The sequence below is a fragment of the Mus musculus genome, chromosome 4 (assembly GCF_000001635.26).
Source record: "Mus musculus strain C57BL/6J chromosome 4, GRCm38.p6 C57BL/6J".
NCBI lineage: Eukaryota > Metazoa > Chordata > Mammalia > Rodentia > Muridae > Mus > Mus musculus.
The window spans coordinates 128,884,014-128,911,919 of NC_000070.6; the positions used below are offsets into that span (position 1 = coordinate 128,884,014).

The following is a 27,906-nucleotide window of genomic DNA, read 5'->3' on the forward strand; positions in this document are numbered from 1 at the left end:
CGAGCCCTCGCGCCTCCGGCGTCGCAGACAGCTCCCCCCGCGCTCCCCGGCGCCTGTCGCCCGTGCCCCCGTGGGCCTGGCCCCCGGGTACCGCCCCCAATCGCGCCGCGCCGGCCGCCGGCCTCCCGGGCTCCGCTTCGCGCCGCCCCTGGCGCCATGGCGTGCAGCCTCAAGGACGAGCTGCTGTGCTCCATCTGCCTGAGCATCTACCAGGACCCGGTGAGCCTGGGCTGCGAGCACTACTTCTGCCGCCGCTGCATCACCGAGCACTGGGTGCGGCAGGAGGCTCAGGGCGCCCGCGACTGCCCGGAGTGCCGGCGCACGTTCGCCGAGCCCGCGCTCGCGCCCAGCCTCAAGCTGGCCAACATCGTGGAGCGCTACAGCGCCTTCCCGCTGGACGCCATCCTCAACGCGCGCCGAGCCGCGCGACCCTGCCAGGCTCACGACAAGGTCAAGCTCTTCTGCCTCACGGACCGCGCACTGCTCTGCTTCTTCTGTGATGAGCCCGCGCTGCACGAGCAACACCAGGTCACTGGCATCGACGATGCCTTCGAGGAGTTGCAGGTGCGAGGCGGACAGGCGGGGCTGTAGGTGGGGTCAGGGTTCCAATAGGGGCAAGGGCCACAGGCCGGCTTAATGCCAAAGGGGCGTGGCTCCTGTGAGGGGCGGGGCAGGGGCGGGTCCCTTGAGCATCACTGTGTCAAATGGGCTTGAGAGAGATCTGGATGGGAGACAGGTCGAGGTGGGATAGGATGATGGAGAGAGGAAGCTACAGCTGGACCAGATGCTGGCTGAGGCTGAGACAGAATGGGAGACAGCAGCTCCTTCTGGACTTTTGGGCAAAGGAAGGACCACTATCAAAGCTAACCTGGGAGTCGAAGTGGGGTGTGTGGGAGGGGTGAGCTACTCTAAATGCAGCTACAGAATTCTGGAATGTTTGGGGCATTGTGGGATGCGGCTTGCTGCTCCAGGTGTTCATTGAGATCTAGAGTGAGGCCTGGGCCTCGGTTGGATGATGAAAGTGAGAGTTAAGCTTAAGACGTGCAAATTGTTCAGAGGGCAGGTTTGGGTGCCAAGATTAGATCAAGGTATGTGAGGTGAGAGTCTAAGGTCGGCCTCAAGTTCAGATATGACAAGAACCTTTTTTTTAAAATTTAAACCAGAGTAGGGGCCAATTGAGAGTGGAACCAGGAATTAAAGATTCAAGATTTGGAGAATTAGACAAGATTTGGAGGAGGGGAAGACAAGCTTCTAGGAATTCCCAAGGCCTGGTGATGACCCCTCTTGTCTTCTACATCCGAATCTTTGAGTACTCAATTGGACATAGCCCTTAACTGCAGCTAGTCTCCCCTAAACCTTTCCGTTGTCATTGACAAGAGGGCAAGACCCTGGTCAGTGTGTTTAATACTCTAAGACCCCACCCAAACATTTTCCTTTCCTCAAGCTCCATTGTCGTGTGTGTGTGTGTGTGTGTGTGTGTGTGTGTGTTTGTATAGAGAGAAAGAAATATAGGTAGATACACGTGCTGAGAACTACATTTTCCTGGATGTCTTCTATCAATAAGATAGTATTGATATCAATAATCAATTATTTTATTGTCTGTGTGCAAGTATCTTGCCTGCATGTGCACCATGTGCATGCGCACCAAGAGGCCAGAGGAGGGCATCAGATCCTGTGGACCTGGAGTTACACACGATTGTGAGTCACCACCGTGGGTGCTGGGAATCAAACCCAGGCCCTCAGCAAGAGCTCTTAGCTGCTGAGGACGGTGATGTTGCCGCCTCAGGGGTGGGACTCTAAGGAGAAGCATTCCACGATCCGCTTTAATCGGATAATGCAGCATATCTTCCAAATCCTCCCCACTAGAGGATTCTCAGTAACACAGTCACCTGGTGGAATTCTGTTACACAATCTTGGTGGGAGGATACCCACTAAAGCCTATTTAATGATGCTCAAGCGTCTTTGACTTCTTTTCTCAAGCTGAGCAGTTTCAGCCCAGCCAGTCTCTTCCCTGGCTTTGGGATACCAGTCATAGACAATACCTCAAGGTAGCAACAGCTTTTTCCCTGGCATGTTTATTGTCCCCAAACTGGCACAGGCTTAGCCCACAGGACCTATCAATAAAACTTGAATGAATGAATGAATGAATGAATGACCAAACTTGGTCTAAGTTCACCCCAGCTGGAGGATTCCAAAGTGGAAGATGTTTTTCATATATATATAAAAAAAAAAGAATAAGAAATAGAGTCACTAACCTGTGAGTGGTGAGTTCTATGTCCCTCAAGATATTTAATCAGGAATTTAAATACCTACTCTCCTGCCTGGACTTTGATGAGGCTGCCCTGGGAAGACCTTATCTGAAGTGTGTAGGGTGGGAGCATCAGCAGTTCCTATTGCCATCCTTCCTCCTCCCAAGATCTTTCCAGAACCCCTGTACCCTGCTGGCTAGCCTCATCTCTCTCACCTGAGGAAGAGACTTGCCTCAATGAACCCCTTTGGACTTAGGCAGGTGCTGGCAGAGAAACTTGCCTCCCTTTCGGGAGGCTATGCTGAGAGGTGGGGTTCAGGCCACACTCCACCCCCTTCTGCCTCTCCTAGGCTCATTAGCTGCTGGGGATGGGGCAACCTCCACCCTCAAGGTCTGCTCATCCCTCTAGCAGCGCTGGTGGCTGCTGGAGCCTGTGCTGAGGCCCCTATCCTGGGGAATGACGGAGACGCTGCCAAAGCCTTGGAGATCATCTGGTACAGAGCACACTTGACAGATGGAGAACCGGTAGAGTGGGGGAGGGGACTTGCCCCGGGGTCTTGAAGGCAGAGGAGTCCAGGCTCATACACATCTGGGGTCTCCAGGCCCCCTACCCAGAATTAGGCCTGCAGCTTTTACCTTTATTCCAAAGCTTGGAGGCTACAGAGTGCAGAGATTAGTAGTAGCTTTGTCTTCATCAGCAGGCTGTTCCACCCTGGCCCTGCCATCTGCTGGCTGTGTGACCTTAGGGAAATGACTTGCTACCTCTGAGCCTCTGGCCCCTTGACCTGCTGCGCAGAACTGCTCTGTGCCATAGATGCTGGAGGGCAGGGGCTCTGCACCCTGGTGTGCTGCGTGAGTTCAGCAGTCAAATCATCTCAGTAGTCTGAGTCTCCTCGTGTCACCAATTACATTTCCAGGGAAGGTGATGTAAGGGTTAATAGTTCTTGATCCAAAGCGCCGAGGAGAACTGTGGCTGGCACAGTCAGCAACCATAACTTTTGGACATCTGTGTTTATTCTAATGACTATGTTTACATAGAAAGTGGGACAATATGACATAAAAAGCCAAATACCCCTCATCCTACCTGAGGCTAAGCATGAGTAGAATTACTGTATAGTTGTGTAGAAATCTGTGTGTGTGTGTGCGCGCGTGCGTGTGCGCATACACACACACAAGTGCACATGCATGCCCCCCACCCCACCCCCAGCTACTGCTGAGCACCTGGACCACAGAGCGAAGAGAAGAGAGGGAGGAGACCATCTCCAAAGAGTTTGGGGTCCATGAGCCAAGGGCTGCCCCCAGCTGTCCTTGTAATGCCTCGCATAATCTTTCACAGCACCTGCTGTGTGGACTGCTGAGATTTATTCTCTAGTAAATGGAGGCAGGCTCACAAGCTAAGTGATAGTGAGTGTCAGGGTCAGGACTTGGGACCTGTCCAACTTGGGCCACATACGGCCTCTCTGGTGCCTCCGAAGGCCATTCCCTGGCCTCCCCTTTATCATCCAGAATTGTCTCCTACCCATCCCGCTTGGTTTTTGTGTCAAGAGCACTTAGCACGAGACCAGACTAGGGGCACAGTCTGTTGGTGCCAGCTGACGCCACAAGGGCAGGTGGCTGGGGTGTCACTCTGATCAAGCATCCGGCTCCCAAGCCATCTCAAGTTCCTGACCCCCAGAGAGAGGATCCGATTCATCCGAGCCTCCCTCCCCAGGCCTCATGTGATCACTGGAGCCTTTCCTAAGGCGTGCCTCAGTGCCAACAAAGGCATCAGGGCTGAGCCTTGGATGGGAGCCTGACAGGCTGGGCACAGGAATGAGAGCCATGAGGCAGCCCCAGGAGGGGAGAGTAAGGTTGGGGATGGTAGGGCCCAAATCTTTGCTCTGACTTTTCCTGCAGGGTGAAAGGCGTGGGCTTTTCTGAGCCCTCTTCCTGATCTAAGAAATGAGAGCCAGAGCAAGTCTGTTCACCGTCCATGTAAAGAAAGAGTCACTCGTATCCCTAGGGGTATCCTGGTCAGAGAGACGGATGAATGTTTCTGTCCTGGGGAAATGGCGCTCTGCAATCCCGTTTCCTAGGGAAGCACAGGTTCTTATGCACACAGCAGCCTGTAAGAGGGTGAGCTGGCTGCGGCGCTTCTCCTTGAAGATGTCTGGGCAGCCAGGGATGTCTCATCCATAGCATAGGTCATAGGGGAGAGAGCTGGGGGTTGAAGTTGAAGCCCCCAAAACATTATTTTCTGGAACCAAAGTGGTCTGATGACAAGGCCGACGGTGACAAAAATGCCACCTCTAAAAAGCAGAGTGAATTACCTGGTACTGTGTGATGGGCACGGTCCCTTGAGACAGCCCTTCCTGTCTGTACACCCTGAGAGGGTCAAGGGACAGCTGCACTATTCAGTCACTCCCTGAGGCTGCGAGCCTGGGAACTCGCCTGAGTCCTCCCTACAAACAGGGGGAAGAGCTGGAAGCTCCAGCCTCTTCATCAGGCCTCACTGTGGCCTCCAGGAGCAACCAAAATTACTAGGGCTTCAGACACCCTCTCCCCATTTTATATAGGGAACCAGGTTTGGCAGAGCTCTGTACATATTGGGTCCAAGGTCATACATAGCCTAGCTGACCACCTTACCTTGAATTCTGCCGGACACAGGGTGGGCATGGAGGATTTGGAGGTGGGATCAAATTTGGATTCAAGACTGACTTTAATGTTTTGTCCTGGCCTCATGGCTATGTGCCTGCTGAGGGTCCTGTGTTGAACTCAGGATATAGCTCTCTGATCCTGGCCCTTCCATGGTTCTGGGAGTCAGGCCCCCTCGTAGATTGGTAGCTATTTCCAAGGTCTACCCAACTCACTAAAGCAATCCAGGCCAAGACAGAAAGGGCATGAGCAGAAAAAAAAGGAACTTATCCACAGCCACTGCCGGTGCACTGTGAAGGGACCGGGCACACATCCTCCTCTTCCTTCTCTCTTAATACTCACAACCATTGCCTCATTTACAAATAAGGAAACCGAGGTACAGAATCTGTGCTTAGGTGACCCAATAAGGAAGTCAACTGGACCTTGAATTTGGGTCATGAATATGGCCAGGGGCACAGATGTGTGGGCACACATGAAGATGTTGTTGGGGACGGGCGTGAAGATGGGAAAGTGGCTTAACTTGCTTTAGATGGGCTCTGGATCTGGCTGTGGTGGCACAGGGGTGGGCAGGCTCCAAGGATTAGGTGTTGATCCTGAAGATGCTGAGGAACCAAGGACAGGTGTGAGCAAACCGGTGTGGCCTGTCAATTATATACCTGGAGCAGTGTGCGTGGCCATCTGTGGGAGGCCCTAGGACGAGGAAGCAGCTGTATTGTCAAGGACTATGAGGGCTTGGCCTCAAAAACAACCATGCCGGGGAAGCACTCGTGGCTGCCAGGAGAAACTGGAGCACCCAGGTGAGGGCCTGGGAGGAAGGAAGAAGGAATGAAACAAGTCTACCCTGGGTAGGAAAAGAGGCGAGCAGGGCCAGGATTCTGACCCAGGATTCTCACATGGAGGTTCGACTCCATAGAGATGAGAGAAGGGTCCCTGAAGCCACAGTCAAGATGGTGCCTATAGCATCTCCCGCCAGGGTCAGGAAGAAGGACAACCTTGTAGCAGAGGTGTCTGGCCCCCCATAATCACTGCCTCTGTACTGATCCTTCCAAGTAGGTGAAGCGCCCCGAGGCCTGGCAGCTGATAGAACTGTACAGCTGTGTGCATATGTGGTCCTATAAGATGCTCTTTCACTCACTCTCCTGCCATGGCCCAGCTCTGATGGGCCCTGAGGAGTCCAGCTACCCCCCACCCCCAGCTGACACCCAAGGCCTCCACTCTAGCCCAGCCAGCCCTAGCCAGCCTTTCCGGTTTCTGACCTCTACTCACTTGTCACCTGCCTGACTCTGGCCACTTCCTGCCTGACCAGTCCTTACCACTTGAAATGGCCAGAAGAGCCCTGTCACCTGCCTTCTGTGCCCTTCCATCAGAAATGAAGTCAGACCCCAGTGTTCTCTGTGTTCCAAGGTCCTGTTTCTCTCGGTCTTAGGGTGGCTTATCGCCTGACTTTTCCTGGTGATCCTGGACAGAGAGGGCAATGGCAAGCCAGAGAAGTGACTGCACCCAGGTCCAGCTTGGCGAACCAACTAGACTGCTACTAGGGCTCCTTACAGGAGACTGGGTGAGAGGTTGCTTCTAGAGACATGGGTAGCTCTCAGAGCCCTGTCGTGGAAAAGGACACTCTAGCATAGGTGACAAAGCACACAAATGGCTTGTGGCTCTCCCCTTTCAGTTAACTTCTCACCTCCTATATACTCTCAAGGCTGTGGCTGGGTTAATCCGGCAGGGGAAGCAGTCGGTATTGGGTGGCCAGAATCTCAATGAGGGTCTGATAACACCTTTCCTGCTTTTGGGAGGGACTGTTAACCTCCCAAACTTGACCAGGTAGTCACAGCTACTCTGCTTTTGAGATGGGGTGGCCATGGCGTGCCTGGAGGACAGGACTCCACAACCATGACAGTAGCATCTTAGATTGAGCTTACCCTGTGCAGGGTGTCATGTCAGGAGCCTCACTATTTAATGGTCCCAGCATCCTTCCAAGGCCTGTGCTGTTATAGACAGGTTAGAGACCCAAGATGAAGGGCGGTGCTACCGACATGGCCAAGCGGTGATGGCTGAACTGGATCCCAGGCAGACCCCATGCTTCCCCTGACACCCATTGGAGGTTTTGCCTCTACAACTAGCTGCAGACTATTAGAAGTTTAGGGACTATATCTCTCTGGTTAGGATGATCACACAAACCTGATATTCAGAGGGTGCTCGGAATTCGTTGCTGTTGAATAAAGGGAACAGAGAGCTCAAGGGGTCTTGAACATGTTTTTGGAGTCACCCAGAACCTTGTCTCTGTCTCTTAATAGCTTTGCATCCAGGGCAGCTATGTTCACCCTGTTTTTCCTCTGTGGCTGCTCTGTCACCTAGGAGTTTATTGACAGTTTCCTGTTTGCTAACTGGCCTCTCAACTAAGAGTGTGTTCTCTGGCTTACTCTCCCCTGGCAAGCTGTATGGCCATGGGCCAGTCAGTCCCTTCCCTTAGATTTGCTTCCCGTCCTGGCAATGGCAGGGGTTGGAGCAGATGGTCCCTCCCACCCCTTCCTGCTTCTGCCATCTCAGGAAGCAGGGAGGGGCTGCCTGGGCACAGCATGGAACCAGAACATGAAGCAGTGGCAGGAGCCTCAGATGGGACACAGTGACAGCATCCCAGGCACCCTGTGAGTGCCAGGTTATGTGTTCCAGAGGTTTAAATACATCATACATCACTTTGGACTCCCCTCCGTAGGACCTAGGATTTATCCCCATTTTGCAGATGAAGGCCCTGGGGCTCAGAGAGGTTAGATGACACCGTGGTGAGACACAAGCTAGTTGGTGACTGAGCCAACTTTCTCACCCAAAACTATCTGATCCTGGGCTGGAGAAGACGGAGGAGTGAGAAATGAAACTCGGGTCCTTCTATGCCCTGCACCCACCCTGTGCGCTCCAGGGTTTGGGGCCAGCTGTTTCCAGGGCTGTATATTGGTCCCAGCGCTGGGTCCTTCTAGGCTGTTCTCCCTATCTCTGTATCTCCTGTCAATGTCACAGCTGGCTCCTCCCATCCCAGCATCGGGGAACTCAGACCATTCCAAGGTCCTGGTCTCTGGGCAAGTTCACCTGGCCAAAGTCAGAAGTTAGGCATGCCTGGCCCTGTCCTAGGTACTGAGGATGGGAACAGCTCCAGGGCATGGTCCCTGCCCTCAAGAGCCCAAGATCTAGTAAGAAAGACTGACAGTGTGTGGAGCTTGGAATTCTGGCTCAGTTAATAGGATGCTCGCCTAGCATGCCTGAAGCTCTGGGTTCGATTCCCAGCATCACTTAGTTTGGGTGTGGTGTTACACACCTACAGGAGGATGAGAAGTCCAAGGTTATTCTCTGCTCCAGGCTAACCCGGGCTATCTGAGACCCTATCTCTAAGGGGGGGGGGGGGGTGCATTTGCCACCACAGTGCAAGGCTGGGCCCTGCACAGAGGAATGTCCGACCGCAGGGGAGAGCTGGGGAGCTGGGCTCTCAGGACAGGTGACCTCTGAGTCATATGAGTACCCTGAACAGAGGCCACATTGAGCAAGGCAGGGAGGCAAGCCCCGCACAATGCTTCATGCTGCCCAATAGAACTTTCTGGAACACTGGAGAGTTCTGCATCTGTGTTGCCTGGCGCTATAGCTGCCAGTCCTAAGTGGATATTGAGTCCTTGAGATGAGACGAGACTAGTACAGCCAAGAAATTGAATTTTCCACTTCATTTCATTTTGACCCATTGCAGTGTAAATAGCCACACAGAGCTGATGGCTGTCATGCTGAACAGAGCAGGTTTAGACAGAGATGACTAGAGATGGTGGGGGTAGTGTGGAAGGCTTTGAATGCTGCCCCCAAGGCCTCGTGTTCTTCTTTCCAGACTCTCAAGAAATCCTGGGGGTTGGGAGAAACCTTTTGATGTCCACTGAAGATACTTGAGGGGGGGGTGTGGCATAGGGCACAGATGGCCTGGTCCTGAGGCTGGAGTTTTCAAAAGAAGGATGAAGGACAAACTAAAAGCTGTGGGTGTGGAGAGAGGACCAGACTCCACGGCCTGAGAGCTGACTGGTCAGGTTCAGAGCTGATTCTCAGGGTTCTAGCCAGGATGGCAGCAGTGGGTACTCTTCACCTGGTAGAACCACCTGTTCTCAGGAAGGAAGGGCAGGTCTGATGTCCCCAACACTATCTCTAAGTCCACTGTGACGAGTTTATCCAGGTCTTGATCCTCAGTCCACCCTGCCTCCAGCCTTGACAGTGCCATAGGAATCCCAGAAGGCCTTGCTGTGTGCGTGTAGAGAGGTGGAGAGTTTCCACGGCCCCTGGATGGATATAGGAGGAAGAGAACAACAGTTTTCCTCAGATCCTGGGTCCAGAATCAGTGAGTTTGTCCATGTCCCGGGATGTTCCCAACCAAGTGAGAAATGGGGTTTGCAGGGCCTTAGAGGACTCATGGGGACCACCATGGGGAGGAAATGTTGTACTAGCCAGCTCTCCAAACCTCTTGATCAGATGAATTCCCAAGCTAGATTAGATTCCAGGATATCAGGGACCAAAGGAGCCACACTCTGCCCTGTGGTGAAGTAGACCTGCCTGTCCAGGACTTGGGGGCCCAAGAGCCTTAGGAATGACCCTCAGCTGCTAGTACTGCAGGTTGAGGAGCTGAAGTTAAGCAAGGGCGGATTTCCCTCATGTGAAAAGCAGGCCTTCCTGAGAGGCTCTGGTGTACCGGGGATGTGGAGCTGGTTCCTGGTTTTCACATCTCTGTCAGGGCCCATCCAAGAATCTCACACTGGTGGCTTAAGATCCACTCTGAGGGAAGCATTGACACCATAGGAATTAGCTAGCAGTATTAGGGCTGACTGGCCTTCCTGCCTCTCTTCTTTCCTTCTTTCCTTCCTTCTCTCCCTCTCTTCCTTTCTTCTTTCTTTCCTTTATTCCTTCTTTCCTTCCTTCCTTTTTCCCTCCCTCTCCCTTCCTTCTTTTCTTCATCCCTCCCTTCTTCCTCCCTTCCTCCATCACTTACTCCCTCCCTCCCTTCCTTCTTTCTTTCCTTCCTTCCTTCTTTTCTTCCTCCCTCCCTTCTTCCTCCCTCCCTTCCTCCATCACTTACTCCCTCCCTCCCTCCCTCCCTCCCTTCCTTCCTTCCTTCCTTCCTTCCTTCCTTCCTTCCTTCCTTCCTTTCTTCCTTCCTTCCTTCCTTCCTTCTTTTCTTTCTCCCTCCCTCCCTTTTACCTCCATCCCGGGAGCAGGCCTGGTGATGGCACGCGAGCCCCCACAGTCCTCAGACACAGACGCTTCTTCTTTAGCTCTTCTGCTTTCCACTCGTGACATTTGTCTCTACCGTTGTCTCATACTGAGATGGCGGCTAGAGTTCCTCCATTGTGTCTGTTGAAGCAATCTACTCTCACAAAACGTGCCACCCCCCATTTTGTTGGTTACCCGTTTCCATGACCACAGCATCGCACACTCTGTCATCTTTTCCAGAGTGTGGACCACAGTCGTCATCCCCTTGCTCTTTGCTTACTTTTCTGGTTTATTATCAGTCTTTCCTGAAAATTCCCCCTCCGCAGAAACTGCCTCTGTCTTGTTCTCCCTGGTAGCTTTGGAGCCATAGTGGTGCCTGTTTAACATAGCTGCTCAATGAACACTTGATAAATAAGTCTACAGAACGCATCCCAGGGTAGCCAGGACTACACAGAGAATCCCAGTCTTGAACACCCCTCCCCACAAATAAAGGAACCTGTTTTTAGCCTGTCTGGCATTGCTTAGCCTAAGCTGACTGGGGTCCCTAGGACTTGCTCAGGGTCTCTTTTCATGGAAATTCACACAGCTCCTTCTCAGAGCCCCTGCAAGTACCAGACAGCCACTAGGTGCAGACCACAGAGGGAGGTGGAACAGTCAGTAAACCATAAGGAACCTGAGGGCTACTATGGAAAAGGAGGAGAGACAGACCGGAGGACACATCCTATGATACCGAGGCTAGAGCCTCAGTAAGTGCAGACAGCTGGACTCTGTTGGGGACTATCCATCCTCACCCCCATTTATGTATTTGACAAATAAGCAAATACACTTGCTACGTGCTGGTACCACTCTGGGCACTGAGGATACAGGAAGATATAACAGCAAACGAGCTGCACAGACAGGACCCTGGTTGATCAGTGAAGGATACTAAGCCTGAGCAAAGTCCCGCGGCTGGAGGGGTGAGATTGCAATATGCTTGCCTGGCTTCTGCGCCTGCTCCCCATCTCTATCCCCATCCCTGCCCCCACCACCAAAATAATGTCCCAAGTTTTGAGCCAGCTCTGGATGAAGGAGGGGCACCATTTTGTCTGGGTGAGAGCGAGAAGGGAGAAAAAGAGGAGATCTGGGAGATCTGGGAGATGGAGAATTGAAGCAGACACCAAACACTTCAGTGGTCAACATAAATGACACCCAATGCAATGTTTTCCCTCAATCAAAGTTAATGCCAGGAAAATCTATAAAGAACAAACTATTAATGTTTTAAGCAAGGCCAGCACAAGTAAGCCAAATGGAACTCTAGACAGGAAAAATCGCAATACCAAGCCTGGTTTGGGTCAAAGGGGGAGGCAGTTGGGTGCATGTGTGTGTTTGTGTGTGTGCACGCGCATGCACACTCGCTCGCATGCACAAAACCTCACCTGTCAAAGGTCGGCAGCAGTCCACTCTTTAAAACAGAGCTTACCTTTGTTATTCTTTTTAAAATTTATTTATTTTTATTTAATGTGTATGAATGTTTGCCTGGATGCATGTCTGGGCACAACATGCGTGGGTGGTAGCCAAGGTCAGAAGAGGACGTCTCATCCCAGCCACTGAAGTTACAGACTTGCAAGCCACTTTGCAGGTGCTTGAACTTAGCCTGGCTCCTCTGCAGGAGTCACAAGTGGTCTTCACAGCTGAGCTAGCTCTCCAGCCCCCGGCCATGTGTTGTTGTTGTTGTTGTTGTTGTGTGTTGTTGTTTTGAAACAAGATATCTCATTGGGACCTAGAGCTTGCCTACTTGGTTAGGCTGACTGGTCAGGGAGCCCCAGGAGTCCCCTGGTATCCCCTAGTGCTGGGGTTACAAGCATGTGCTACCACAAGCAGCTTTGGACACCAGGGCTGGGGGGTCAAACTTGGGGCCTCGTGCTAGTGTGGCAAGCACCCCACTGACTGAGCCACCTCCCAGCCTCCAGTCCTGTCTACATTTCTAGAGGCGATCAATACCGTGCCTGTCAGGATTGGTCACAGTGGATAGCATTAGGTGTCATCACTGCATAAAATGTGAAACCTGGCTTTAAGCTTGTAGGCGCCAGCTCATCATGCCAGCTCTGACCAGTACATGCTGGCTATGTGTTCTTGACCTTTTTCTACCCTTTTTTCTATTTGAAAATGGGAGTAGCAATAGTGTTCCAGGAAGGCTTCCATGACCTAGAACCAGCCCAAGGCTGACAACAGGACCCAGCCAGGTGAGGAGAGACTGCAGGCAGTGGGTTTGGGCTGCTGCAGCCTGGGTTTCCATTAGAAACGGATGCCAGCCAGTGGCTAAAGGGAAGGCTGAGGGAGTGTATGCAGAGGCTGTTTGGCAGAGGGGGACAGAGAGTGAGGCCTGATAACTTATGACTGTAACCTAGCTACTTTAGAAAGTAAGGCAGAAGACTTGCTGCAAGGTTGAGGCCAGCCTGGGCTACATAGTGAGTTCTGGGCCAGCTTGGTCAACAGAAGGAGACCCTGATTTCAAAAATCAAAAGAGATCTAGGATATGGCTCAGGGACGAAGTGCTCTCTCTTGGATTTAGGGAACGAACTCAATATGGTGGGTGAGCTATGATGGGAGATGGACATTGGGGTTGGTGGGGTCAAGGGCAGACTAGGCCCCAGCTGCCAACAGAAGACGGCCCTGGCTGGGTGTGGCCTTCTCCCCCATGCAGGCCCTGTGTGTATTTCAGAGAGAACTGAAGGAGCAGCTTCAGGCCCTTCAGGACAGCGAGCGGGAACACACGGAGGCGCTGCAGCTCCTCAAGCGACAGTTGGCAGAGACCAAGGTGAGCCTGGTCCAGTGTGGGAGTGAGTGGGGCAGGAGGTGCTGAGGTAGGGCTGTGAAGGATCAACCCTTCAGCCCTCTGAGGAAACCTAGCTTCCGGGTGCATAAGCGTGGTGGGAGAGAGGCAGGGTGGGTAGGAACGGAGCTTTTGAGAAAGTGAATGGGACCTACCCCCAATGTCAATGTCACTGAGTGGGTTGGTGCCTGAGTGGGGCCATTTCTCTTCAACTGTGACAGAATTGTGGGACCAGGGACCTTCTGAAGGCTTCTGGCTATCTGAGGGGCTGAACACACCTGCTTGGTCTCTTTTGTTCTTCCTGTCCCTTCTCTCTGTCATTATCTCCTCCCTCACTGTCCAGAAGCCAACTGTGGCATGTCTCCTCCAAGCCATGACTGCTATCATTTCCCCTCTTGGACTCGAGGATAGAGATAAGGACTCTGAAGCCAGGTGTCATGGGACACACCTGTAACTCAGCCCTAAGGAGGCTAGCACAGGAAGGGGTTGAGTCTCGGGCCAGCCTGGGCTACATGGCAAGACCTTATCTCAAGATGTTGGGGGAACCTGATTCTATCTCTGAGAAGTAGAAGGAAATTCTGTTCCGTGGTCTCTGGTTATAGTGACAGCAAAGAGCCTTTTATCCTAGCACAGGAAGGGGTTGAGTCTCGGGCCAGCCTGGGCTACATGGCAAGACCTTATCTCAAGATGTTGGGGGAACCTGATTCTATCTCTGAGAAGTAGAAGGAAATTCTGTTCCGTGGTCTCTGGTTATAGTGACAGCAAAGAGCCTTTTATCCTTACCCTGAGAGGAGTCCTCATGTCCAGCCTAACAGTGACCCTGTGACCCTGGGTAAAGCATATTCCTGACCCACCTGTCCAGACAGTGGGAACTCCGACCAGTTCAATCTAGGACATCGGGTCTGGAAGCAGAGTTTCACATACTCGGGAACTCTGGGAAATGACTTTAGGCTGACCCTGCTCTTCAAGATCAAAAGTGGTGCAGCTGGAACAGAGCCTTGGGGGTCCCCTGGCCTGGAGAAGCCATTGGTCACTGGTAACCTCCACCTGGAAATCAGCGGTGGCCACCACCCCACAGTGTGGTCTTGGGAGGGTCATGACAGACATTCAGGACATTCCAGAGGGCCTCTGAGCAGGGCCCCTCAGTGGGAGAGAGATGAGAGACTGCCACGGGGTTGCGACCTCAGTGTTTCTCCTCTTAGTTTCTCTGTCCAGCAACTCCACACTGCTCCCGTGAGGAGAAACAGATGGGAACCTGTTTGAATGGGCCTGTTCTCCCCTAAGGCGGCTTCCCTTGTTCACCCCTCTTCTCCCCCCCCCCCCCCACATTCCTTCTCCTCCACTGACCTCCTGCCCGCCTTTCCTGTCCATCTGTGTGCTGCTGGGGCCCCACCCCCTTCACTTTCCCCAGCCTGGCTTCCTGTCTGGACCCGGTATATTTATATAAGAAATGCTGATGGAAGTTTTGAGGCTATATTTCACCTGGTGTCTGACTGGCTTCGATGCCGCACCTGCCTGCCCTCCAATGGCCTCGCCTGGGGGAGCCTGTCTGCTCTCCCTCCTCCAACCATGTTTTCCTTGGTAGGCTCTGAGATGACATGTTTTTGGCCGAGTGTTTCTGAAAGGGCCACAGCCACCCCAGACCCAGTGTGTGTGTGGGAATGTGGTAACCTAGACTGCCTTCCCCACCAAGGAACTGAATGACAGCCCAAGTTCAATCCCGGGGACCCCCCAAGTTGAAAGTAGACATGAGAACTCAATACCTGCCCCCCAGACCTAGCACAGTGCCTGATCTATAGTGACTAATTGTCAAGCAAATTGAGTTTAAAAAAAAAAACCTAACAATAATAATAAAGTAGGAAAACGTAACCCCAACGAGGAAATTTCAGCCCGGAGAGACTGGACAGACAGCCAGAGCCCCCAGCCCCTCCTGCAGCTTGTTTTAGTGGCAAGATGTATGACACTGTGAAGAGTTTGGAGGACCCCATAGGGTTGTGTGCAGCACTCCTGGACTGACGCTCTGATATGCCACTTCCTCATCCCCTTTCTGCTTCCATCCTCTTTCTCCATCCGTCCTCTCTTCTCCTGGGGATGCTGGATTCATAGAAAGGAAACGTAGTCTGCCCCAGCTTTGTGGTGCGATCTTAAGCAAGTCCCTTCACCCCTGTCCCCTCCATCCCTGACCTCCAGCCTGTGCCAGCCCTGGGGTTGCACACAGACAAGGGAACATGACATTTCAACCTAGGAAGGGCTTGTGCAAGGACTAGAGGGACAGATTGTGGGAGAGACAGCAGAGAAGAATGCTGGCCTGTCTAACACCTGAAAAAAAAATGAAGCAAAGTCTCTGGGGAGGCGGGGAGCTCTCCCCCCCACTAGGTCTTGGGGAGACACAGAAACAGAGACTAACCCAGACAGACAGGGTAGCCCTGGAAGACTGCTCCAGAGGGTACAGGGAGGTGGAGCCCATCCCCCCCTGATGTGGCTGCTTCACCCTCTCTGGGTGAGAGACTCCAGGAGGCCTCTGGCAGCCCAGTGCCTGCATCCCCAGCTCCTCAGTCGACTCCTTCTTTGTCTTCCTGGCGTGTTGGGTGGGCATGCGCAGGGAGGCTGGCTCACCGCCAGGAGTTCTTCTCGCAGGCCGGCAGCCACCACAGGAAAGAACAGGCCCTAATTGAGCCTTTCTGGAGCCTCCCACAGAGCCCCAGGCACTGAGCACAGTGGGGTCTCTGACTCTGTGAACTGCCAGCCAGAGGCCCACAAAAGTGAAATTGCAGAGGCAGGCCCCACATGGTGGCTACATCCTGTGTCGCCTGAGTGTCAGTGTTCCTCAAGCTGCCCCCTCTGCCTGCCCACCCCCATCCCAAGAGCCTGATCAGAAGCTATCTCTCCATGGGTATGCCTATTACAAACCACATCAGCTTTCTTTCTGCACAGGGCCCATCTGATAAACATCTCCACCACTCCCCTGCAATGAGGCTTGTGTAACCCCTCATAGAGAGGGAGACTGAGTAAAACCAAGCTTAGGTAGTTGAGCCCACTACAGCTAGAGACCCAGTCACTCCTGTGCGTCCTCTTGGGCCTAAGAGAGTGTCTCTGTGTTCAGACCTCCCTTGACAGTGTGGCCTTGTTCCCACAGCAAAGGTCTTGGGGGGAGCTGTATGGGCAAATAACTACCAAGATTTGTCCATCCTGTGCCTGTTTATGAGTGTCACTGACCGCAAGATCCCCTTTGTCATCCTTTAGAACCTATAGATGCGTTGTTTAAATGGCAGACCACTAAGTCTGGGGTTGGACACGTAGGCATCCCCTACCTAGCTTTCCCATCCCTCCTTCCTTCATGCCAAGCGTCTGGGCCGTACCACCCACTCATGTCCTTCACAGCCTCGGTGGCCCCACTGTGCCTTTGATGGACCCCCATGGAACAATGAGATGAGCCCTTTCGCCCTGTGCAGGTCCCATCTCACTCCCTTGCTTATCACCTGTGTGCCGTCCCCTGCCCAGCAAGCCTCCCCTCCCCCATCTTTGTGTCAAGGCTCCCCCTCCCACTGGCCACTGGACACACGTAGACTTTCCCACAACCCCTGACAGTTGCTTCCTTGCCCCCTGCCCCCACAGTCCTCTACCAAGAGCCTGCGGACCACCATCGGGGAAGCCTTTGAGCGGCTGCACCGGCTACTTCGAGAGCGACAGAAGGCCATGCTGGAGGAACTGGAGGCCGACACAGCCCGCACACTGACGGACATTGAGCAGAAGGTCCAGCGTTACAGCCAGCAACTACGAAAGGTGCAAGAGGGGGCCCAGATCCTGCAGGAGCGGCTGGCAGAGACTGACCGCCACACCTTCCTTGCAGGAGTGGCCTCCCTGTCTGAGAGGTAAGTGCCACCTACCTGCAGTCTTCCTCAAGTGTCTCTCCCAACCTAACCAAGGCAGTGAGGGGGTTCTGGGAGATGGGACTGTCAGCAGATTAATCATATTATCACCATTGTTTATAGGAATCTGGTATAAATGTATTGGAGCCAGACCTAAAGGTCTTCCATATTCGTATTATTCTGTGTATAATATATTCTGAGCTGGGCGTGGTGACTGACACCTGTAATCACAACACTGATAATGTAAAGGCAAGAGGTTTGTCACAAGTTTGAGGCCAGCCTGGGCTATGTAGTGAGTTCCAGCCTGGGGTACATAGTGAAATCTTATCTCAGAATAATATATGCATATATATTCTGTCTGTATTATAACAGCATAAGCAATATTTGATGATGTTATAGTTATTTAACACACTTTTGTATTATTTTATGCTATTTCGTTTTGGGGAGATGGGGTATATGTGGTCATGTGTGTGAAAGCCAGAGGACAAACTCAACTGTCATTCTTCAAGCATTCTCTACCTTGAGGGGTTTGTTGGGGGGGGGGTGATGGGGAGAACTTGAGACAAGGATTCTTTGTGAAGCCCTGACATTCTGGAACTCACTCTGTAGACCAGGCTGGCCAAAACTCAGAGATCTGCTTGCTTCTGCCTCCCAAGTGCTGGGATTAAAGGCATACACCACCATAGCGCAGTTATCTTGGGTTTTGGGGGGGGGGTTGTTTTTTTTTAAGACTTCTACTGTGTGTGTGTGTGTGTGTGTGTGTGTGTGTGTGTGTGTGTTTGAATGTATACCAACAATGTATGGATGCAGTGAGCACTCAAGACCACTGATGGGTCTCTTCAGCCCTGACCTTGTCTTTTGAGACGAGGTCTCTCGCTGACCTGGAACTCTCCAAGCAAGGTCAGACTGTCTGGCCAGCGAGTCTCCAGAGAATCCTCCTATCTCTACCTTTCCAGTGCTGGGATTTCAAGTGTGCACTACCACACCTGTTTTTGTTTAAATGTAGGTGATGGGGATCGAACTTAGGACCTCGTGTTTGCAAGGCAGACACTTTAGGAACTAAGCCATCTCCTCAGCCCCTTATCTACAAGAATAAGGATACTATGCATCATTCTATATAGACAGTAGATTACCCTGTCTTTCTGAGCCTCACACAGGGAGTTACAATACTGTCATCTTCATTTCACAAGTATAGAATCTGAGGCTGGGAGATTAGATTAGTTGGCCAAGACTACTTGGGCTGGTGGTGAAGCCAGCGGTCAAGCCCAGGCTTCTCAAAGCTCCTATTCATGGCTTCCGTGAATATTGGCTTGCTGGAGATCAACACTTACCACTAACATCATGTTTGATGTTGGCCCTGAGCCGACCACTGAGCTAAGCTTTTTTTTTTTTTTTTTTTTTTTTTTTTGTCCACTACTCCATGCCATCCTAGAAAGGCAGGGTCTAGCACTGGGTCTAGCACAGGGTCTAGCACAATACCCTTTGCACTTGACTTTGGTCAGAAACCTGAGAAAGGACCACACAGTACCCATCTTACAGAGGAGCAAACAAACCAAAGGTAACAGAACGGTCACAAGGGGGAGAAGCTGGCACTTGTATCTCGGGTTCCACAGACATGTCACTCATGGCCACATCCTGACCCCACAAAGCCTTCTCTCCCGCTGTCCTTCCAGGCTCAAGGGGAAGATTCATGAGACCAACCTAACGTACGAAGACTTCCCGACCTCCAAGTACACAGGCCCCCTGCAGTACACCATCTGGAAATCGCTTTTCCAGGACATCCATCCAGGTGAGACTCTGCCTGTCCCCTTGGCGAGAAGAGAAATATGGATTGCCACCTGGGCCCTGGTGTGACAGGTGGCAGAGCAGGAAGTGAGCAGAGTGCCAGCCTATGTTCTGTTCTGTCCTGTTCTTTAACTGCTTCATGTCACTATGTCCCAGTCAGGTCCTGGGATACTTACTACAATCATCCACATGCCACACGTGTGGGATTGGAGGCTGTGAGATAGAGCGATGGGATGGGTCTTCTGCTGTGCCCGGAGCCTATGCAGAAAACCCTCTACTAGATGTTCCATTGCTGTGCCTGTTCCCCAAGTGGAGGGACAGGAGTCAGAGTCCATCCACCTGGATGGATTTATTATTGTATCCTATAGTGAATGTCCCTTGGTTTCGAGAGTCAAAAGAGACAGACAAGTGACCAGCCCTTGATGGTCTGGCAGGATAAGCGCTCTGACATGAGATGTGCACATATCATAGAAGCCTCGAATATGGCAGCAGCAAGGGTGGGAGCAGCGTCTGCGGGGGAGAGGGGAGGAGGGATTAATCAGAAGTTCCAAAAGGCGTGAAGGTCACCTCAGGATGTCCCCAGTTGAGCCCCAGCAGGGATCGATAGTCTTGCAGGGTATAGATGCTGGATCGGAGTGCTGTGTGGGTGAAGCAGTACACCCAAAAAGAGAGACAAGAACCCCTGAGTTTTTTTTTCTCTCTTCCCCTGGAACCCAGGGACACCCCTCCAGTAGGTGGTCTAGGAGCTTTCTGCCTTGCTGCTGTCTGTTCCATCCCTGTCATAGGTGCCTCACCCCATCAGTCAAAGCCCTCCAAGACACCACACTTGGCTGTACCGAACCATCTTCAGGCTGTGAGCGAGCTAAATTCTCTGTCCTCTGAGCATTTGTCTGGGGACCTTGGCACCATCGTCAGTCAGTATTTGACGACCAAAACTCACTCTCCTTTGTAGCTTTGCTTTTAAACACCTCTGCTGAACCGCCGCCATCTTGGTTTCCTGGTCACGATGCCTGACACAGTCGGTGTGGGTTCACTCTCTCTGGACTCTGGGCTTTAAGGGCCCAGAGGCTGGGTTCAAGTTATCCCCAACAGCCAGCAATCAGTGTTTGTTCATGAAGGAATGAAAACAATGGGCATTAGACCCAGGTCTACCTCTAGAATCGTGCCTAGCGTATACAGTAGGTACTCTATTAAGTGTTGAATAGAATAGTCCTAGTGTATACAGTAGGTCCTCTATAAGTGTTGAATAAAGGGCCTTGCTACAGGTCCTTAGATCCTCCCTTCCTTCTCTAGGCCAGTTAGGTCCTCTAAATGACAGGGATGGTAGTATTCCTTTTTTGCCTCTGTCATAAGTGAGCAAATGATCGCTCCAAGCAGGGTATACCTCCCTCTGTACCACTGAGCAAGAAGGTCTTGCCGGAGGCCCTGTCCTACACCCAGGAGGCTAGCAGCTCCCTCAGCCTCTATTCGGGAGACGCTACCATCCCTTCCCCTCTGTTACAGCAACCCAAAGTGTCTCTGGCCATGGTCAGACTTCTTTTGAAAACCAAATTGCCTCAGTTGAGACCACAGGCCCTGAGAACACTGCCTGCAAAGGGACCAGAGGGGACAGGTGTGTGACCTGAGCATTCTGCCCTGAGTCAATGCCCCTGGGACTTCAGACAACAGTGACCCGGTTGGCTGGGCCCCTTTCTTTGTCTGCAGAACCTATGAAGTCACTCTGGCTCAGCACCAGAGCCTTTTATGTCCAGATGGGAGAGCTGCTTTCCCTCCCCCAGGGACGTAACTGTGGCTTCTAGTGGCTTCCTGCCTACCCCTCCCAGCCCAACCTGCCCATTAGATCACCCGAGAACCCCATCGAACACCTGTCCTTTACTCTGGAGCCTCCACGCTTCACCACCTCCAGCCCCCTGCCCAGTCCCCCAGCCCTTCACCCACCAGCCCCTCTGCCAAGCCATTCTAATTCCCCCTCCTCCCAGGTGCAAACTCCCAGTGAGCCAGGCAGCTCATTGTCCCAAGGACACCAGACACTCCTCAGCCTCCCCAGCCTTGTCTGGCCTCTCCCCCACTGCTCCTCATCTGGATTTAATCATTATGAGTGCCAGACTGTTCCCCGCCCCACTGTGTGACCCAAGGCAAAGCTGTCCCCCAGCTGAACCTCAGTTTTCCCACCTAAACCTTAGGGATGGTCCCAGTTGTTGCCAGGGTAGATAAGGGAGTGAACCGGTTTCTTTGTAACTTAGTAAGCAAGTTTTACTCTTTGTTGTTATGTATCATGGACACTTTTCCCCAAGCTGGTTAGACTTTCCGGGGCCACAGAATGGAAAGACACAGCTCGTGTTCCAACTCACTTTTCACACCAAGTAGAATCTGAGCAAGCCACTTACTTCAGAGAGCCTCAGTTTCCCCTTCTGAAAAAGGGCAGCAACCATCGTGACCTCAGGTTGCTGTGGTGCTCTCGGTAGGGCCATGCCTATTCCGTGCAGGGACGGTGACGGGAAGCTGGGACTGCAGAGGGCCTGGGGAAGTGGGAGGAAGCCCGTGGGAACAGATTTCTTTTTCTAAGGCTTGGCTTGTGGGGGGCTTGGGGGGAACAAGCGTATTTCCTGTCCCATCATTCCCCTGCTATACTGGAAAACAAAGAGTGTTTCTCGCTGGGCGCCTGGGCAGTCTTTCTCTGCTGCTTGGGTGATAGTTGAAGAACAGAAAACATTCTCATGGAGCCTGGAAATCTGTGACCCTTCCTGGGTGCCTTCTGACCCAAGGCCTTAGAGAGGTTTGAGAGCCTCGGGACATACCTGTAGAGGAGACAGGCCTCGGGCCCAGCCTTTGGTTTATAAATCATGAATGTCGGAATGTCACAGCTAGAGGTGACCTCTGACCTGAGCGAGCCTGGGGAAAGGCTTTGGTTCCTCAGGGTCTCGCCGCTCTCCAGAGGGTACCTGGAGTAGCGGGAAGGGGAGCTGCCAGGGTGCCTCTCAGGTCCCTAACTGCTCCCTCTGAAGGCCACTGCCTCTGCCAGCTTCAGGGAGACCTTCGAGTTCTGGAGATAGGACTCTCTGTTAAGACGAGATGGGAGAACTTGTAGCCTCACAATCTCCGGAGTGCAAAGGACACTCAGAGTCAGGCCATGCCTCTATCCTAGGGAAACTGTCAGGCTCAGCCCTAGCCCTAGCCCCAGCCCCAGCCCCAGCCCCAGCCCCAGCCCCAGCCCCAGCCCCAGCCCCAGCCCCAGCCCCAGCCCCACCCCCAGCCCCAGCCCCAGCCCCAGCCCCACCCCCAGCCCCAGCCCCACCCCCAGCCCCAGCCCCAGCCCCAGCCCCACCCCCAGCCCCAGCCCCAGCCCCAGCCCCACCCCCAGCCCCAGCCCCAGCCCCAGCCCCAGCCCCAAGGAGCTGGCCCCATCCCTGGAGAATCAGGACCTGCGGCGCAGAGGATGAATTTTCTGCTCTCCTCTACGCAGGACTCAGCCGGGTCAGGCTTTCCCCGGCCCACATGCTCTTCACTGTCACACTGGTCTCAGAACCACCAGGAGCCCGACCCACTCAGCAGTGGCTCTGGAAGGGACCCACAATGTCCTACACAGACTTAAGAGTCAGGCTGAAGCTGGGTGGTGGCGCACACCTTTAATCCCAGCACTTGGGAGGCAGAGGCAGTTGGATTTCTGAGTTCGAGGCCAGCCTGGTCTACAGAGTGAATTCCAGGACAGCCAGGGCTACACAGAGAAACCCTGTCTCGAAAAAAAAACCAAACCAACCAAACAAACAAACAAAGAGTCAGGCTGAGTCTTCATGCTGCTTGCCAGTATCCCCCTGACTGTTCCTTGACCCCTGGGGTCTCCCCACTACCATCTCCTTATACCCTCCTAGGCACCTGGGATATAGGAGCCTGCCATTCCCTACTGCTGGTGTTTTCCCCGGAGCCCTAAGCATCCCCACATCCACTCCACCCCAACGGATCCCAGTCTGTAGTGTAAATGATGCAACATCTGTATCTAATTAGTTTCTTACACACACACACACACACACACACACACACACACACACACAAACACACACACACTCACACACACACACACACACTCACACATCCTTCTAGCCTTTCCTCTTACTGTGGGAGTTCTTCACACTGCACAGGACAGGACCTTTCTTGTTCTGACTAACTGCCCAGGGACTGACAGAATACAGAATACAGTTCATGTGTGTGTCCATTAACCTCCCCATTTACATCCTTTAACAAAGGATTGTTCCACAGGCCCCTCTAGACCCAGGGCTCCTGGTTCCCACACAGCTCTCTGCGCTCTGAGGAAGCGTGAGAGGCAGAAGTGAATGACCCGTGACCTAGCTCCCTGAAGAAGCTCCATGCACGTCAGCAAGCAGCCTGTTAGGGATGCACCAGAAACATGATGCTGGACAGACTAGAAACATGATGCCTAGTGGGACTGCCACAAGCCTTGGGGCGTCTTATTTCTCTGCAGATAGAGCCCGCAGAGGCACTGACTGGGTCCTGGGCTAGAGCCATCGTGACCCTGCTCTCGATGAGAAGGAAAGAGACAGGGAGTTGGGAGACATCCTTGGCTCTGAGGAACTGTAGCCATAGTCCATTGCTTCCCCCAGTTCTTTCTCCCCTCTGCCATGCTCTGGCCTGGAGAGACTCCTGTAGCTGAGAAGTGCCAGTCCCAGGTTCTCACTGTCCCTGGAGGGGGTTATCAGAGTAAACAGGAGGTATAAACCAGAGATCTTGACAAGAGTTCGGGAGACTGTCAAATCAGACCTGCTAAGCCGGTATGGCCAGCTCAGAACCAGGTGACCCAACCTGCACCACGGGCTCAGCACTCAGAGGCGAGTACATGTGAGTGCCCGGAAGCCTGCCCATGCTGGGCTCCGTGCTCACCACTGAACTCTCAAGGAGGAGCTGAGATCACCGCAACCTGGGCCTTGGCCTCTGGTGCAAAGCCAGTGAGAAATTTGCTCAGAGGGCCATACCCTGTTTGGGAGAGTGGCACAGAGAGAGAGCGCACGAGTCCCAGAGGCTAATCTGGAAACCAGCTCATTCCTCCAACATGAAGGCTCTCAGAGGGTGGGCCTCTGAAAGAGCCTCTTTGGGTGATCTCGGCAGAGAGGATGTAGGGGAGGTGGGGGTGGGGTAGACAACAGAAGCAAAGGAGCTGGGCCTGAATGAAGAGGTGGGCTCTGGCCAGGTGCCAGGGGCTGGGTGCCCTTCAATAGTTCCAGCTCTGCCGGCATCTTTTGACTTAAGATCAGTCAGGGCTCCTGAGGGTCTCAATTTTCCTGTCTGTCAAATGGAAGAGTTTAGTAGGATTAGAGATTTCCAACCTCGGGGGGACATATTGTCTATTTTTTTAAATAACAAAATTTAAAATCTAGGATCATACCTAAAACCTTTTTAATATACGTGTATGTACAATAAGGTACATGTGTGTTTGTAACAACTGACCATGATATAAAGGGGATTGTAGCTAGACTTCTTTGGAGACAGCACTCCGTGCTCCACAGCCTGGCTTCAAACTCACTGTGGAAGAGAAGATGTTCTTGAATTTCTGGTCCCCCTGCCTCCACCTCCAGAGTGCTTCAATTACAGGAATATTCCACCAGGCCCAGGTTTATGAGGCTGGGAATCAAACCTGTGGCTTTGTGCATGCCAGGCAAGGACTTTGCCAACTGATCTATGCCCCCCCAGTTCATAATTAAATATTTTGAATGTCAGTATGTAGAAGCTTGTGCAGAGTTACACTGGAAAATACAACGCAACCAGGTGCTCATATTGTAACTGAAACAGCATTCAGGAGGTTGTCTGTGTCGATGGTGTTACCCTTAGAGATATATTTTCCAAAAGAGCAAGTGACTCTTAGTTCCATAAAATGTAGCCTCCCCTGGTTCGGTCACTGCATTCCAAAACCCTCAATGTGTTTTAAAATTAGAAAACAAAAACAAAAATGGTCTCACATTTATACATAACTATGGAGGTAGGTTGTACTTTAAGATCATCATAAAAAGATTTCTCGACCACTTGCATGTCCGGCAGGGCATTTGGAATTCAGTGGTGGGCGTGAACAGTCCCTCCTGAGGCAAGCTGACCCCATCCCGCTGGTCTTAGAGACACACATTTCCAGATTGTCCTCTAGGGGGCAGTATCACCCGGCTAATCTTCACGCTCCCTCCCAGCTCTGAAACTCCCTTATTGCTGGTGCTCTTTGCATTGGGAATCAACTAGCGACCGAGTAGCCATCGGTTAACACCCCTGTATCCTGGTGCAAAGATGGTAGGCTGCTCTATTTTGCAGAGGAGGAAGAAACAGACAAGAGGGCAGGCACACAGTAGGTCAGCAGCCTTCCAGACACCAACCAGGACCCTCTCCCCAGGGATAGTGGATAGTGGGTCTACAGCCTTCTCTCCACTGATCTCTCCTTCCTCCTCTCTCTCCCATCTAGTGCCAGCTGCCCTGACCATGGACCCAGGCACTGCCCACCAGCGCCTGATCCTGTCCGATGACTGCACCATCGTGGCCTACGGGAACCTACACCCACAACCACTGCAGGACTCACCAAAGCGCTTTGACGTAGAGGTGTCGGTGCTGGGCTCTGAAGCCTTCAGTAGCGGTGTCCACTACTGGGAGGTGGTGGTGGCGGAGAAGACCCAGTGGGTGATTGGGCTGGCCCATGAGGCTGCCAGTCGCAAAGGCAGCATCCAGATTCAGCCTAGCCGCGGCTTCTACTGCATCGTTATGCATGACGGTAACCAGTACAGCGCCTGCACAGAGCCCTGGACTAGGCTCAACGTCCGTGACAAGCTTGACAAGGTGGGCGTCTTCCTGGACTATGACCAGGGCCTCCTCATCTTCTACAACGCCGATGACATGTCCTGGCTCTACACCTTCCGAGAGAAGTTTCCTGGCAAGCTCTGCTCCTACTTCAGCCCCGGCCAGAGCCACGCCAATGGCAAGAACGTCCAACCACTGCGGATCAACACCGTCCGCATCTAATCTGGGCAGAGGGAGACCAAAGCCTCCTGGGGCTGTGACCACCAGCAAGAGCCTTGCCTGACAGATGGAGGACCTGGACTGCTCAGGCCCACTGTGGCCACCCTGAGACCTCAGGCCAACTGTTTGTCCCCTCCTCCTCCCCTTCTGCGAGCTGGAGATTGCACTCCGTGGTTGATGCCCTGTGGCTCTGATCTTAATGGGATGTGACATGGCTTCTCCCCAGGGCAGCCCTTGCCCAACCCCTCATCCCCATTCTCTCAGGAACAGGGAAGCTCTCTGTTCCCCTCCTCCTGCCCAGCTAACCTAGCATCGTGACAGGTCAGATGTGATCAGTAGCTAGCAGCCCAAAAGGTATACAAAATCCTCTTATGCCTAAGAATTGACTCACCCTTGACCAGGAGAGCTATGGGCCATTTTACTTTGGATCCAATTCCTTAGGGGAGCTTGGCAGAAGCTGGATTATTTGAGAGTCACCCTCTCTTGCTACCCGTGCTCCAAGCCGAGAACTGTGGGTTTCCTCCTCTCTCACTGATCTGCAAGTCACACAAGACAGGTAGCTCACAACATACCATTACCTTCTAGCCCATGGATTCTGGGGCAGAGTGAGGTATAAGGACCCTAGAAACCCATATAGAAGAACACCATCAGGACAAAGCACCAATGGATGATCCAAGTCCCCAACAGCCCCTGGGGACAGAGGTCCTACAATCCTCATCACACAGGTCTCTGACCTACTGCATGGACGGAGAGGGTGCTGGCAGCAGCTTTTTTTCCGTCAGGACCTGAAGCCCAGGAGATTGTTATCGGGTACCACCCTGGACTTGACATCTGGCTCCCTTAGGATCCTGAGGCACAAACAATAGCCGCCTTAGTTGACTTCATCAGACAAGAATTTGCAGTCAGCTCCCTGGTGACTTGCAAGATCACTGAAAGGGATGGAAGAGGACAGCCTTTGCCAGAGTTTCCAGGAACAGCTCCCACCATCTAGAGGGTTTGTGTCTTGTGACCAGAATGGTGCTTCCATTTGCAGCTGCCCCACAAGCTGCTGGCTGCCACCATCCACGCCAGAAAGTTATTGTCCGTGTCTGTCCCACCACACCACACCCCCCAACTCGGGTCCCAGTTCTACATCTTTCAGAGGGATTCTTTTTGTGGAAACTTGAGTCCAGAACCTAGACTTTGACTGCAAAGCACTCTGAGAAATGTAGTTTTTCCTCTTCCAGCCTCAGCCACAAAGTTATCATGGAGGTGGAATAGATCCATCCACAATTTCCTTGCCAATGAATCCAACTGTGAAGAACTCAGGAGAATCCATGAATCCACCTGAAGGCCTTGGCTTTGAAACAGAACTGCTAAAAATGTCCTGCTCCGTGACTCTGTCCCTGCCTGTCCCTGCCTGTCCCTGCCTGTCCCTGCCCAGAGGCAACAACTTAGGGAATCAGTAGCATCAGAAATAGAGACAAAATGACTTCCCAGCCTGGGCCTTCCTTTGTTGCCCCAGGTCCTCAATTCTGTACTTGGGATTCAGTGAGCATGTCCATCTCCGGTGAGCCAGAATATGAACTTGAGGGGTTCTCACTCACAACTGCCATGTGCTAGCCCCCCCTGAGCAAGAAGAATCCTGAGTCCTGCTCTTCCTCTCAACTCCCAGACACCAGGCCACGCCTGGCAGTATTTTTATTTAAAACATGGCCCCTTTTGTGCATTCTGATCAGTTTGTATTAAATTAAAGTTACAGGGCACAGGTGTACGTTCCATTCATTCCGACGAACGCAAAGCGATGTTCCACCCTCAGGAAGGGGACAGTCATTGGCACGGCCAGTCCAGTTCCCCAAGGCAGCCCTGCTGGATACAGATCAGGAGCACAGTGAAGTCCAGAGAGAGGATGTGACGGCTGAGAAGCCCACAGCCCACACTGGACAGTGAGATCTGAGTTCTCGGCCAGCACCCTCATCAATCAGGGAAGACCTCGTCTCTGCCTAGGGGAGAATGGGTGTCTTAGTCAGGGTTTCTATTCCTGCACAAACATCATAACCAAGAAGCAAGTTGGGGAGGAAAGGGTTTATTCGGCTTACACTTCCATGCTGCTGTTCATCACCAAGGAAGTCAGGACTGGAACCCAAGCAGGTCAGAAACCAGGAGCTGATGCAGAGGCCATGGAGGGATGTTCTTTACTGGCTTGCTCAGCCTGCTCTCTTATAGAACCAAGACTACTAGCCAGAGATGGTCCCACCCACAAGGGGCCTTTCCCCCTTGATCACTAATTGAGAAAATGCCTTACAGTTGGATCTCATGGAGGCATTTCCTCAACTGAAGCTCCCTTCTCTGTGATA

At 52.7% G+C, this 27,906-nt stretch overlaps 1 protein-coding gene across 3 annotated transcripts; it reads left to right on the forward strand.

The window, feature by feature from the left end:
• The first annotated feature begins 30 nt into the window (after positions 1-30).
• Positions 31-27,313, forward strand: Trim62 (tripartite motif-containing 62). Of its 3 annotated transcripts, none has more exons than NM_001370756.1 (5): positions 31-564; positions 12,789-12,902; positions 16,533-16,789; positions 18,460-18,575; positions 25,023-27,313. In NM_001370756.1, exons 1-5 carry the CDS (start codon positions 157-159, stop codon positions 25,571-25,573), a joined length of 1,446 nt encoding a protein of 481 aa, NP_001357685.1. In that variant the 5' UTR covers positions 31-156; the 3' UTR covers positions 25,574-27,313. The 3 variants fall into 3 exon arrangements, with proteins under 3 accessions (NP_001357685.1, NP_835211.1, NP_001357686.1); NM_178110.3 differs by having other exon boundaries at positions 12,807-12,902; NM_001370757.1 differs by lacking the exon at positions 12,789-12,902.
• Positions 27,314-27,906: the final 593 nt, after the last annotated feature.